Raw genomic sequence first — 14,877 nt, 5'->3', positions numbered from 1 at the left:
TTTTAGGAGTTCTCAGCAAGGGAATAAAGGCAGTATATACTGTAGAGCCAAAGTTCATAGGCCAGGCCCACTTTAAATGGAGCAAAGCGAAATGTGCCCAAGATCACACGGTTTAAAAATGCACTAAAAGTCTTTGCAGAATGTTCAAAAGAGGTTGGGGCGATTCAGGAAAGTAAAGTTAGATGGTCTGGGGCCATCCCAGTTAGCAAGCCAAGGATTTAAGGGTCACCTTGGGCAAACCGAAGAAAGGGAGGCCAGGCAGGACACAGTACCTTAAACAGAGAGGAAGCTCCAGCGGTGGCAGTTGTACCTGGCAGTGGTTGCAGTTCATTGTTTCGACCAGGGGAAGAGAGGATCTCGTCGAGGAGGAAACGTGGAGTTGTTGCACTGCACAGGGATGAAACCAGCCGCGGAGCTCGTCAATAGAAAGAGAGTTCCTTTTATTCGCGGTCAAAGTGGTGAAGCTTGGCTATCCAGCCGCCGGGGTGCTTGGCATGGGCGATTCGACCAAGAGACGTCTTTGGAAGGCGAAAAGGGCAAACTGGTTGGTCCCACCAGCTCAGAGGAAGAAGACTCGTCCAGCAGAAGATCTTCTCTTGTCGTCGGGATAGTGGTGAGGTAGTTGCAGCAGGGCTTCACCATTGGTGTCGTTGTTGCAGATGGCTCAGCTTCTTCCCTCTTCGGTTTCTTGGGTCCTGTGGCGACTTCTGAAGTTCCGGTCCCAAAGGCCCTGCTTTTATGCAGTTAAACCCGCGTTCATCAGCCTATCTGTCAATCACACATGCTCACCACTGGGCCAATCAGAGTAGAGTGCGACTTGGTTTGCTGAGGCAACACAGTCCAGGGTACCAATTCCCCCCGCCACCCTTCCTGTGGAACCCAGACAGAGCGGCACCATTTGGATGGCTTCTGTGGAGAAGCCTGCGAAAAAGTGGAAGAAAGGGTTCGACCTTGGTCAGAGTTCCAGAGACGGACACGAACGCCATTTTAGAAATGAGTTCTGGCAAAAAGACCCAACCGTTAATTTAATATTAAATAAATAAACCGGCGGTATCTTTAACATTGCACCAAAAAGTGGTGCGTTTAAAATCAATGGGAAAAATCCCATAGAGAATATTCCGGTGGAATATTTTGCGTGGTAACCACTGCCACCAGCCAGAAACTCGACAAGGGGGGACTGGATAGTGCCCCCTTGAAAACAGACCCAGGGGCAATATACTTAACCCCTTCCAGTACTTCCACAATATGATGGTTTGTACTGGTTCTGTTCACAATTTAAGACTACTAAAGTCAATGGTGACTTAACCTGCCCTGGGAGACAGTAGTCAGTCCCAGGGTAACAGATGATACCCTATGGAGTCAAAAGAAAGCCCATAAGCACATAACAAGTCAAAGACATACCTCAAATCATGCCTAAGAGTGGGAGTAAAAGAGTCTCACTCTTAGCAGGAGAAAAAAACAAACCCCAAAAATCCAGCAAAAGCTGCTGGGGGACTCACTAGGTTTGGTTAATTAGCTTTATAAGAGAATTCTCCCTAACAGTCCACTGGGAGAGACGCAGTATTCATTTTATGAGGATGAGAGTCCTATTATTCGCAGACACCTAATGGCATGGTATCAATGTGCAGATCCCTCCCATAGAACTACCCAAAGAACATCAAACACAAAAGTTTCTTTACTCTTGTTTATAATCTACCAACTGATTGTAAATTGTGATTTATCAGCCTCGGAAGAAGAGCTGGATAGCTCGAAACCGTGTCAGGCTCACCTTCCTTGCTCAATTAAATGCAAGATTGCAACTCTAAATTGTGGACTTTTTCTGGCGGAGTGTTTCTGGAAACTTTTGTGTTTGGTCTTTCTATACTGTGGTGTATATAGGCCGTATACCCACTTTTCCAGTTAACCTGCAGCCTGTAGTCCCCCCTGAAAGTTTTGTGTGCAAGCGCTGGTTACCACTTCCGGCTTTTCTGCCGCTAGTTTCTCTTACTGTACCCAAAGAACATGTCATAGGAAATCATCTATGCACATAAGGTTGGTACTTCAGAGGTTCAAGAACTAAACGTGAAATCCTTGAATTGCCCTAATTCCGCCTTAAATCAAAGTCATCACTCAAATGTGGCATCCCAAACCCTTTTCATAACCTCCCCCTTCTCTACTAATTCTCAATACCTAAAGAAGTTAAAACTAACTGAAAGTAAAAATAGAACAAACTAATGTTATACAATCCCATATGAACTTCAGTAACCATAATGCGTATGGTACTGGGATGAGGAAAATGGGCTCAGAGGCAATGAGGAATCACAGTGCTGTTTTCCAAGAGGTGTGGTCTAGTTGTTACAGACCAATGCACCTGTGCTGGACATTTAAATTTCAAAATGAGGCAAAGCTGCAGGAAGATGGAGTAGGAGGAGGTGAACCAGATGTCGAAGGCCATGCAGAGGGCGTACTTGTTGAAGCAGAAGTTATCGGAGGTGCTAGAGTAACCACAGAAAGAAGTATGCTAGTGGAAGCCATCAGCTGATCAGGAGATGTGCTCCCAACTCAGCATGTTGTGTGTCAATGTAAAAGAAGCTGTGGAAGATCAACAGAGCTGTTGGAGCTCCCGGAGACCAACGCGCAGCTCACTGAAGATACGCGGCAGCAGGAGAAAGGGCGGGCAGGATAATGAAGGTCCGCCACAACACTTGCGAAGAAAGCCGATAAGTTGGCTAGATGTCAGTGCTGAAGTTTGATAATTTTGAATACCAAAACAATTAATGAAAGGAAGCAGAAAGCATATAATTCTGAATACCGAATAATTAATGAAAGAAAGCAGAAACATCATAATTTTGAATACTGAACTAAAGAAAACGAGCAGAAGTGGCAGGAGCGTAAGTTCCCTCATAGGAGACAACAATTGGGGAAAGCTTACAATCGGCATTGCCAAGAGGCTTTGAGACAACCACAATAAAACAACAAAGGCATACATCTCCTTTCAGGGGATATACATTGGGGAAAGCTTATTTCTCCAGCATTGGATCTTTCATGGATTCACATGCTGTGAATATTTCCCGTCGTCAGGCTGGGAAACCTCAGTAACTTTAACCTAGCGTTTTCCTTTGGAAAACTCAGACACCTTAGTGTCCTATCGACATCCTTTTTGGGTGCTTTATGCTACACCAATAGGACGTGCGGTATAAATAGCACTGCACTGCGGCGTCCCTTCAGATTTCAACCGTCTCCAAACAGTTGGGATCACCTTGTGTCTACTCTTCGTGCTCTGCACGTGCTTTTCGTACTTTGGCCATTATGTCATCTGTGGGCCAGAAAAAAATCGCTGTTTAGGCTTTGTGCAACTTGCGGCCTAAAGAAGGTCTTCGAGGGGGCCAACCATGCAGATTGCCTGTATTGTCCATACCCCAATCATTCGGCAGATGCCTGTGAGATCTGTTGTGGGTTTTCTCAGAAAACATTGAAAGACTGCAACCGCCAGCTGATTTGTTGGCTCAACAAGGGCACTTAACCCGGTTCAGAGGTTTCATCCCAGGGAAGCAAGTCTTCGACTCTGGCGGTGAAGGCGTCTACTCAGCGGAGGGCGGTGTACGCGGAACCCCCCGCCAAGAAGCAACGCACAGAGGTGCCTGCGTCAGAGGTGAGGAAAGGTGGTTCCTCTGAATCCAGGTTGCATCAGTCCAACCGAGCCGTGTAGCTTTTCGCTGTTCAAGTCGGCGGGTGATAGGCCGGAGAAGTCGGCGCAGAAGTCTGCGTTGGTAGAGAGAGAGAAGGCGAGGGTGCAAGAGTCCTCCTCGAAGCACTTGTCGTCTAAGTACCGGCATAGGTCCTCCTTCAGCCGAGACTCGTCCAAACAACGTTCCTGCATTTCAACCACACAGCCCACGTTGCCGGAGAAGGCCAGGCCTGTGGAGGCCTTAGTGCCGACGACAAGGTCATCGACGGAGGTTCCGTCGTCGACCATGGTGGTACAATCCTCACTCCCTTCATCGATGGGTGTGTCATCGTGTCTGTCTACGGCCGTGACTGTCAGTGGGCCACAATTGCTGTTGACGGCACAGCTGGAGGCGGATGGTGGTTTGTTGCCGACAGGAGATCCGTGGCTGTCTGGGGCCGGCTTCAGGCCGTTGTTTCCGGTGGACATTCTTCACCAGGACTGGGCTCAATATTCGGTGTCATCGGGTCTGGAGGAGGAGCATGAACCTGGTTTCCATCCGTCGGCGCTGGGTCTGCGGGAGGCAGGTCCGTCTACGTCGACTGGGGCTGAGGGTCCCCTGTATTCGTTGGTGAACCCTCACTCTGCTGTCCATGCAGGTTTTAAGTACGCTCCAGTCGCTGTTCAGACAATTGGATGCACGACTTCCAGTGGCTCTGAGCCCGGTGGCTCCAGTGGTGCGTAGTGTGCCTGTAGAGGCCCCTCGCCTGAGTCTCCCCAGAAATTCGCCTCTGGTGCGGCTGCCATTGCCGTCGCCGGTGGGGTTGGGACTTCCACAAAGTCATCCTGAGGAAGGGGAGATGGTCGATTCAGAGCCGGAGAGCGGGCCTCGTGACAGACTGTCAACGGTGTCCTCGTCGCCCAGGAGAGACGATACATGGGATACCGACCCAGAGATGGTACCGCCCAGCTCAGCCATCTCCGCTGGATGATATTGGGGCATTTCATGCTATTATGGCGAAGGCGTGTCAAGAATTTGGCCTTGCCCTTGAGGAGGAACGAAAAGACTGTTTTCTTTTCGATCACATGGGGAAGCAGCGAAAGGCAGTCTTCTCAGTCCCCATTTTAGACCATGTGTGGCAGGAGGGCATGCACACGATGCACCATCCTTTTTCGGAATCAGCCATGCAGGGGCGTCTGGACAAGAAGTCACCTGACTCGACCCCCAAGTGCCTCATGTCTCAGCCCACGACGGAGTCTGTGGTTTTGGCGGCGGCTAGTCGGAAGGCGAGGAGCCAACACAAGTCTGTCACGCCCCCGGACATTAAGGCCAGAAAACAAGATGCTTTCGGGAAGGAAGTCCTCACGGTGGGCGCTACGACATTGAAGGCAGCAAATTCCTTGGCCATAATGGCCAGGTATGACTAGGAGATGTGGCACCAGTTGGCTCCGCTCTTGGAACATCTCCCGGAACAACAATGCAAAGAGGCTATGCTGCTGGTTTGAGAGGAGGAGGCGGCCTCCAACCACAGCATGAACATTGCAGTGGACTTGGCGGAGTCAGGCTTCAAGCAAATAAATAATGGTGTTTTTCTCCAGAGGCAGGTGTGGCTGCGCTGCACTGACTTTCGTCCCGAGGTTCAGCATAAAGTAGTGGATATGCCCTGTGAGGGGAGCAGCTCTTTGGCAAAAATAATCGATGAGGTGCTAAAGGGAATGAAAGAAGACACTGAGACGGCAAAGTACCCGGGGGTTCTGCAAATGGGCCGTTCTTTTTGCCACTTTTGGCCGTTTCGAGGAGCCTCTGGTAATGCCCGCGACCGCGGTAACAGGTGCTTCGTTACTCTTCCCAAGGCTTAAGGCGCTCATTCCAGTCTGCACAGAAAAGCAAAGACTATCGGGTGCAGCGTAAGAAGGGTCCTGCCTCCTCAGGTGCTAAGGGACCGCAGTCTAAGTCTCACCAATGACTGCTATGCGGGCAGTCAACTTGGGGGCAGAGTGTCGCGACACATGGACGAGTGGAATCTTATTACTACGGACCACTGGGTACTGGATACGGTACGTCTCGGTCACTCATTGGACTTTCGGCGTCCTCAACCGCCAGTTCCACTGGTGCACGTGGTGCAGCTGCACCTGCCTGTCCTGCGGCAGGAGGTCGAACTCATGTTGGCGAAAGGGGCAATGGAAGCAGTCCCGGTGTTGGAACAGGGTCAGGGGGTGTACTCCTGGTATTTTGTCATCAAAAAGCAGAATGGAAACAGGAAAGGCGGTTTGGAGGGGTCACCTCATGAGAGAAGGGGCTAGGCGAAAAAGGGAACGCAAGCTACTAGAGGAGAAACTGAGGGGAGAGATCATAGACCTCGAGGGGAAATTACATGCCCAAGGTACTTACCGCACAGAACACTTGGGAGGAATTGAGAGCGTTAGGGAAGGGAGAAGTAATGAGACAGTTGAAATTCTTAAAACAAAAATTTTAAGAAAAAGGGGATAAAGCGGACAAAATGTTAGCCTTTAGACTTTAAGCACAAAGGGCAGAAAGGTGGGTCGAAGCCATACCAACAGAAGAGGGGCGATGCATGCGATCGACAGAAGTAATAGCGGGCTAATTCGCCAAGTATTATGAAAACCTCTATACCTCGAAGGGGGTCCACGGGGATGGCGATCTGGAAAAATACATTGAAAAGGCAGTGCTAACATGCATTAAGGACAGTGAAGAAACCTCGTTAGAGCAGGAAATAACACCAGGGGAAGTACAAGCTGCCATAAAGAGACTCCTCCCAGGAGGAGCCCCAGGAGAGGACAGCTATAGCATGGGGTTTTACAAAGAATTTGAAGACACCTTATCCCCTCACCTAGCCAATCTGTTCAACCATATAAGAACATCGGGCCAAGGACCCCCTTCATTCTCAGTTGCTCACATAGTAGTGCTCCCCAAGACAGGAAGGGAACCCACACGCTGCAATCATATCGACCAATTTCCCTTTTTAATGCGGATGCCAAAGTATACACGAAAGTACTAGCCTCCCGGTTGGAGGACATCATACCCAGCCTGCTCCATCCGGATCTAGTAGGCTTCATAAAAGGCAGACAGGGGGAGGATGCTATGCGGAAGACGTTGGACATCATGGAGCACACCAGAGGATCCACTGGAAGTCAGGCGCTCCTCAGCATGGACTCAGAGAAGGCATTCGATAGAGTGGAGTGGCATTTTCTATGGGCCGTGCTGAGGAACATGGGTTTTGGGGAAACATTCATCCGAGGGATTCTGGCCTTATACAAGGCCCCCAAAGGATGGGTGGTGGTGAGCAGCAAGCTCTCTGGGGAGATTGGGATGGTGTGTCCCTGTCGCCGCTCCTCTACGCCCTGTCCATGGAGCCCTTGGGCAACAACATCAGAAAAGACAATGCAATTAAAAGAATAATGGTGGGTGAAACAGAGTACAAACTGGCAATGTTTGCCGACGATATCCTTCTGTACCTGGCAGATCCGCAGAATGACATACCTAAGATCCTCCTAACGATACAAGAATTCGGCAAATGGGCAGGACTCAGTTTACACTGACAAATCCACGCTCTTCCTCTACAAGGCCCCCGACCCAGGAGGTCTGACTTCCCCAGCTGCAGGGGGTATACCGACAGTAAATCAAAGCCTAAGGTATCTGGGAATAAACATCACAAGATCAACAGAGAAGCTATATGAGGCAAACCTGCCTCCACTGCTAATCGAAATAGCTAAGGACCTTGAGAGGTGGGCAACACTAACAATATTGTGGCTAGGCCGATTGAATGCCATAAAAATGGTAGTACTCCCCAAACTACTCTACTAGTACCAAATGCTCCCAATTGCTGTCCCAGGATCCCACTTCACAGAAATAAAGGGGATGCTACATAACTTCCTGTGGCAAAGGAGGTAGGGGTAAATTGTTTATTCATGTCATAGTGTCTCAATTTTTCTGTCTGTAGCTCACATTATAAATGCTTAATAAAAAATAAAAATAATAGCCCAATGGAAAGTGGAGGCCTATTCTAGATCTTCGGCCGTTGAACAAGAATCTGCAACGCCTGAAGTTCAAAATGCTTACGCTGCAGGATGTGATCCGGGCGGTGCAGCCGGGAGTTCCTGGTGTCATTAGATTTGGAGGACGCTTATTTCCACATCCCGATGAAGCCACACCATCGCAAGTTCCTGTGCTTTCTGGTCGGGGACAATCATTAACAGTTCTGTGTCCTCCCTTATGGGCTGAAGTCTGCGCCCAGAATGTTCACAAAATGCCTAGCTCCAGTTGCTGCCTTCCTCCGCAGAGGGGGGGCATCATGTGTACCCGTATCGGGACGACTGGTTTGTACAGGGGCTGTCGCCGGAAAGGGTGTTGAAGTATCTCCAGGCGTCCATGAACCTGTTACAACGGCTGGGGTTCGCAGTCAACTTCGCAAAATCCTTTCTGACGCCATCCAGGGAGTTGGTCTTTCTTGTTGCTCAGTTTCTTACGCAGGACAATCTGGTGAAGCCTTCGGACGAGAGAGTGGTGAAGTTGCAGTCCATAGTGGCCGAATGGGGCTGAGGAATTGTAGTCTCGGTCCACAGTTACATGCCACTGCTGGGTTACATGGCGTTTATCCCGAATTGTCACTTGTTCATACGACCGGTGCAGGAATTTCTCGCGGACAGGTGGACGCAGAGTCGAGGGTTATGGTTGGACAAGGTGGTAATTTCCCAGGGACTGGTGGACACCCTGAGATGGTGAGCTTGCACAGACAATCTTGTATGGGGCATGCCCCTGCTGGAGCCGGATTTCCAGTTCACGATAGTGGTGGACTCCTCCCAGGTGGGTTGGGGGGCGCACCTTGACCAGCCGCACTTCCAGGGCCTGTGGTCTCGGGAGGAGGCATTATTGCACATCAACGTACTGGAGTTGAGAGCGGTGCACTGGGCCCTGAAATCCTTTCTACCTTGCATCCAAGGCACAGTGATTCGAGGGTTGATGGACAATACCACCACAATGTTCTATTTGAGGAAGCAGGGGGCACGCATTCTTGGCTCTTGTCCAGAGAGACTCGGGAGGTGTGGCATTGGGCCATTGCTCGGGGAATTCACATTACAGCTTATCTGCTGGGGGTCCAGAATGTGCAGGCAGACGCTCTCAGCAGAGACATGGAGCAGTGGCACGAGTGGATGCTGAAGGAGCAGGTGACAAAGATCTTGAGGAGGTGGGGGTTTCCCCCTCTTGACTTGTTTGCCACGCCAAAGAACAAGCAGTGTCCATTGTTTGCCAGCAGAGTGGCTCATCCAGAGTCAAAAGAAAACGTGTTCTCGTTCCCATGGACGGGCCTCTTTGGGTATGCGTTCTCTCCATTTCTGATTGTTCGGCGGACAATCCAGTGGGTATGTAAATACCCGTGCAGAGGGATCTTAGTCGCCCCATTCGTGATTGTCAGATCTCCTTCATCTAGCGGTGGAAGAGCCTCTTCGTCTGGGGGCAGGACAGGATCTGCTGTTGCAGGATGAAGGGAGAGTATGGCATCATGATCTGGCATCTCTCTGCCTGGCTGCATGGCTCCTGACCACTCCGAGTTCGGTCATCTAGGTATTTCACAGGAGTGCTGTCGGATCCTGGAGGCGGCAAGGGCACCTTCCACTAATATCTCTTACAGTAGAAAATGGGTGAGATTCTGTGCCTGGTGTGAACAGCAGCCGGGCGTGCGGCCATTGGAAGTTTCACCGGCCCAGATTCTTCCGTACCTGCTGCATCTGGCGCAGCGGGGCCTGGCGTTGTCTTCAATCAAGGTGCATTTAGCGGCCATTTCCAGATTCACCAGACGACGCCATGCTACTCCTCTGTTTAGTGACCGATTGGTTAAGCATTTTCTGAAAGGACTTTTTCTAACATTTCTCCCGGAGAAAAGGTTTGTGCCGGTATGGAGCCTTAATGTGGTTCTCGCTGCTCTCATGAAACCGCCGTTTGAGCCCCTGTTGACGGCGTCCTTGAAGTTCCTCTTGTGGAAAGTCACATTTCTAGTGGCAATCACATCTGCCAGAAGGATTTCGGAGCTTCAGGCGCTGGTCATTGACCCGCCGTACCTGAGATTCATGAGTGGACAAGGTTCTCCTGTCTATTAATCCGCACTTCATTCCAAAAGTGCCTCTGGCATTTCACACAAACACTACAATTGCCTTGCCCTTGTTCTTCGCTAAGGCGTCCACGCCGGCGGAAAGAGCCTTGCATTCCCTGGACGTCAAGACGGCGCTGAAGATTTATCTGGCCCGTACTCGGGACTTCAGGCAGTCGAAACAGCCGTTTGTGGCGTTTGGTCCCTCCAGCAAGGGACGGTACATTTCCAAGCGAGGACTTTCCCGTTGGGTCTCGTCCACATTTTCATTTTGTCACGACAAGGCTGGCAACCCTAAGGCCCATTCTACAAGGTCCACAGCGTCATCGGCGGAGCTCTGGGCTGGAATTCCACTCATTGACATTTGCCAGGCGGCTTCTTGGGCGGTGCCCCATACCTTCACCAGACACTACTGCCTGGGTCAGCAACATGGAGAAGATGTGCAGGTGGGACAGGTGGTCCTTCAATGCCTGTTTCAATAAGGTAAGCCTCACAGCTTCCAGGGTTTGTTTCATACTCTGCTGGTTCTGTTATCAATCATGTTGTTGGATGTTATTCATTATGTTCGTGGTTATGGCCTGGGGTTGGTTTGCCTGTCGTGCACCTCCAACGGTTGGTAATACTGCTATGTAATCTATTCACAGCATGTGAATCCATGAAAGATCCAATGATGGAGAAGGGAGTAGTTTCTTACCTGTAACTCCATTTCTCCAGCGTTGGTATCTTTCATGGGTTCGCATGTGCACGCCGGCCTCCCCTTGCAGGTAAACCGTGATTCGGGTTTCCTCTACTCTGGAGGTTAAAATGTGAAGGGAAGCCGCGGTGGCGGGGCTATTTATACTGCACATCCTATTGGTGTAGCCTAAAGCACCCAAAAAGGATGTCGCTAGGATACTAAGGTGTCGAAGTTTTCCATAGGAAAACGCTAGGTTAAAGTTACCGAGGTTTCCCAGCCTGACGGGAAATATTCACAGCATGTGAATCCATGAGATACCAACGCTGAAGAAATGGAGTTACAGGTAAGAAACTACTCCCATGCTGCATTGCCAACAGCCAAGAGACACTGAAACCATACCGTGGCGACAAGGGCACAACTTTCATTTTTTGGGATATCAACGGGGGGAAACTGGTAACCCAAACTGCCAACAGTGGAAAGATCATAAGAAAAGGCAGATATTGTTCAACTCTCCTTCCAAGAGAGATTGGTGTGGATAATCTTGGAATAAATATTGCCATCAAGTTTGAATGTAGTTGTCAGAATTTTCTTCGTGGCAGGCGAGTGTACCAAGAAAGGGATTGTAGTGTTTAGTCCTGGCAGGCGAGTATAACGGGAAAGTAAAAGATGGTTTGATGAAGTATATGTGTGGTAAAAAGGTGTGGTGGAAAGACCTTTTGTTGAATCAAAGAACTTATTAACTTTAGCAATTATTTGACAAAGCTGTGGCATCACCAAGTTGCAGGGCTATCCTGACAAAAATATTTTATTTGAAGGTGGGTTGTGCTAATAATTGAGACATTTTAAAAAGAACAATTGCTTTGGTTTTCAACTTGTATTATGAAAAAAAGACATTTAACATTCCAAAAAGGATATTGTGCATAACACCAGTTTTGGATTGTGAAGAAACATTTTTGGAAACGACATTTGCTTTGTCACAGGAAATACACAGCGGCTGGAAGAGACATTTTGAGTTACCTTGAATAGAACTTTGTTGATTCAGATCTGAGATCAAAATATTCCTGGATTGATCCAGGGAAAGGGGGTCCAACGCTGGTCACAAGGAGTGCTTTCAAGAACTTTTGAATTGATAAACTGTTTTGTTGAACTTAAATTAGCCATACATCCCTTGTATAATTTTGTTATAAGGGTTAGAGACTTTTTAGACACTCAGTCACTTTTCTTTAGTTTTAGTTTACTAGGCAGGGACCTTCTTGTTAGCTTAGGTTAGGGAAGATAGGCGTTTATCCCACCTTTTATCATTTAATAAATGGCAAATCTTGAGGAAACTTTACCTTTGTGTCTGTCTCGCATTTCTGACCGTTCTCATACTGCACGTGTGTAGCTTTAAAGACAACACAAAGGTCATCTTTTTGAGAGTATAGATCCACTGGTTCAACTTTGTAATGTGCCTTTTTTAGTCTGTGCTTGCTACATCTGGATCTGTACTCTCATTTGGAAGTAAATGTTTACATTGCAAAGTACAGTGTAATGTAAAGGTGTTGGTAGTGAATCAGGTCCAGAAACATTCTGGAAGTTCATTTGTGAAAGACACGAAACCCGGGACCATGTGTGATGCACTTCTTGAGGTGCAGTGCTCCATTCAGACTGACCTTCATAAGTTTTCCTTGGTTCATAACAGTTGCACTCTTTACTAAGAATATGATGGTTAACCTCTGATGCCTAACTGAAGATGGCCACACTGACCATTAGATGAATTCATTTTTCGGGTCCATCACTCTTTACAAGGGGTTTCGGCCCCCAATTAGAGCTGTTCGGATGATAAAAGCTCATCACTGAAATGTTTGTCAACCTTAGTACTATTAGAGATGCAGATTAAGAACTAAAATGTAACTCTGCCTGTCCAAATGCTCTCATGTACTCACTTTTTTAGCTTGAACATAATCTATGGTACCAGTGGTCAGGTAGGTAATTGCAATATCCCAAGGTCAGAATCCGCACTGACTGAACTTGCTATACTAAAGTAAGGGCCAGTAAAGATTATTGTGCATCAGTAGAATCTAAATGTATTCAAATATATAGTGGGTGTATATTGCAAGCAGACTGATCTGATATCGGATTACCACAAAATAACTTAATCAACATTTCTGTAATGCATATTTGTCATTGTTATTTCCACAGGGAAGCACTTCTCAAGAAGGTAAAATCAAGAGTAAAAAAGAAGCAAAGAAAGCGTTCGGACAGTTCTGGAGGATACACGGTTTCAGATATAATACAGAGTCCACCATCTACAGGTTTGTTTGAAAAGGCTGCCATATAACAGAGCTTGAAATGACTGGGACGTTCTAAGAGGATGAATTTAAGTTAGCACTGTTTTTCATTTAGTAGTTCTAGCGTCTGCTGTTAATTGGAAGATGGGCAACTAGGATAGGAATAGTGTGTCAGCAATGCCCATGTCAGCACTCTTTTACTTTAGAAGTAATCGACTTGTAATACTCAAAACCAACCACTAGATGGCATCCTATTCAAAGCATGTGGCTCTAAACAGATACAAGCCTCAGAAAGACTTACTGGCTAAGTAATGTTTGCGATATTTCTAAATATACAGCACCTTGCAGCACCCATCACAGGACTAAGAACATTCAACCACATCATCCCCATGCTCAAGGAGTTACACTGCCTGCTCCTTCAAGCACACATCATGTTGTAGGCTGCCTGCTTCCCTGATAAAGCAGTCTCAACCAAAACATCACTCTACTTTGCAGAGAAATACATTTTCTCTGGAGGTCAGCCCATCACCAGAAGCCACAACATCGCCAGCCTAGAAGCAAAGTACTACAACTGTAACCACGATCCCATTTACCATCTGCTGCATTGCAGATCACCTCACCTTCAGAAAGGTTCTCAAAACCTGGCTCTTGCCTTCAACAGCCACACAGACTAAGTTGGTCTCCTGGGCGAACTGTTACCTGCCCCTTACTGGAATGCAGTGGCACGTCAACAAAGTGGGGCAGAGTACCCCCCACTTAATGCATCTCAGTCAGGACATTATTATATGTATCTAACTGGATGTCAGTTTTATTTTACTGGAATGTCAAGCATCACAACGGAACATAGCTGTATCCCGCCCTTGGGCACGGCCCACCCACCTCCATACATCTGCAGCAAACCCTGCTCGACTACACCCAATCGCACATCACTCCCTCCAATAGAATACAGTTGAGTCCCACCAAAATATTCGGTCCAGCTGTTCACATAATCTGATGCTTGGACTCTCCTTCTCCATTGACAATTTGTCACAGCACCCGTCCTCTCACCCGATAACTATGGGCTGCTGTTATGGACATAGCCACACCTTACCTATCGTTGTCCTGGCTAAAAATGCACACGTGTTTTAGAAATCCTCTCCTCACATCTCCGACTACGGTCTTTTCTGAAGAGTGTTAATCCCCACAACGATTCTAGGCCATATCAATGGCAGGAGTGTTGGGATGCATGTTCAATGTCCCAACGCATAACACAGATTTACGTTTTGCACGTTGTATTAGATCAATGTTGCAATTTAGTATGTGTTCAGTGTAGTTAGAGGAATTAGGAGAAGTGTTACTTGTCTTTAGTTCTGGATACATTTTAGATTTGCACCATGTAATAACATAATCAGAAGTTATGTGGGGACACTGTTATTTTGCGATATATGACATGTAGTGCCTAGAGGTGGGAAGGTAGGAGCTTTGCCCATGTGAGTAGATGTTCGCTTAAGGGAACACCCCTGCAAGGGGATGTGGTCATTTTGAACAATGTTTACGTGGGACTTGACAATGGCTCAGATTGAAGACATGTTTTGGGATATGATGAAAGTAGGGGATGTTTGCGAGTTATATGGATATATCGCAGAACACAGTTCTCTCATAGCGGGAGTTGGTGTAGGCCGCAGAGTCTTTGGTTTATGGTGATAAACTGAACTTTGATTGGCCTGGAGAACTGGGTGACCAGGTCAAGGAAGGGGGAAGGAAGCAGACTGCATTTGGGCAGATGTTGATAACATCAAATTGTCACTTGAGTGGAGGACGAAATGAAGTGCCATTAGTTCTTGGGTTTACAACTAGATGGGTTTGTGGATACAGGGAATAATCTTCCTGGGAGCACAGGGTCTTGTCCAGCCAAATGGTGGGTGAATTGGGTTTAGTTAATAAAACGCATGGAAGGGGTGCTGGAGGGCAAAGTTTGACTGTTTTATGGGTTTCTTCTGGGCTCTAAGGAAGATGAGCAGGATGTGTGCTGGCGGCTGTATGATCTGAGATGGTAGTCGCAAAAAAAGGGACGTTTAAGAATGTATAAAGAATAATATGGGACTCTAGCACGTCTGGGACGATAAGATGTTTGTTGCTTGATGAAAATAATGTTTCTGTCCGTTTTCTTGTTTTGAAGCATTCTGACAAAAGCCTTGC

At 47.7% G+C, this 14,877-nt stretch overlaps 1 protein-coding gene across 1 annotated transcript in view; it reads left to right on the top strand.

Moving 5' to 3' along the window:
- The window catches only part of IBTK (inhibitor of Bruton tyrosine kinase), a 1,971,965-nt gene that overhangs the window by 1,327,373 nt on the left and 629,715 nt on the right, over positions 1 to 14,877 (top strand). Inside the window, exon 21 of the mRNA XM_069606314.1 lies at positions 12,611 to 12,723. Coding sequence (XP_069462415.1) covers positions 12,611 to 12,723 — 113 coding nt within the window. The remainder of the gene's footprint in view (positions 1 to 12,610; positions 12,724 to 14,877) is intronic.

The sequence above is a fragment of the Ambystoma mexicanum genome, chromosome 4p (assembly GCF_040938575.1).
Source record: "Ambystoma mexicanum isolate Mex_15411 chromosome 4p, UKY_AmexF1_1, whole genome shotgun sequence".
Classification (NCBI taxonomy): Eukaryota; Metazoa; Chordata; class Amphibia; order Caudata; family Ambystomatidae; genus Ambystoma; species Ambystoma mexicanum.
The sequence above is the reverse complement of the archived record's forward strand: the minus strand, read 5'-3'. Positions and strand labels throughout refer to the sequence as shown.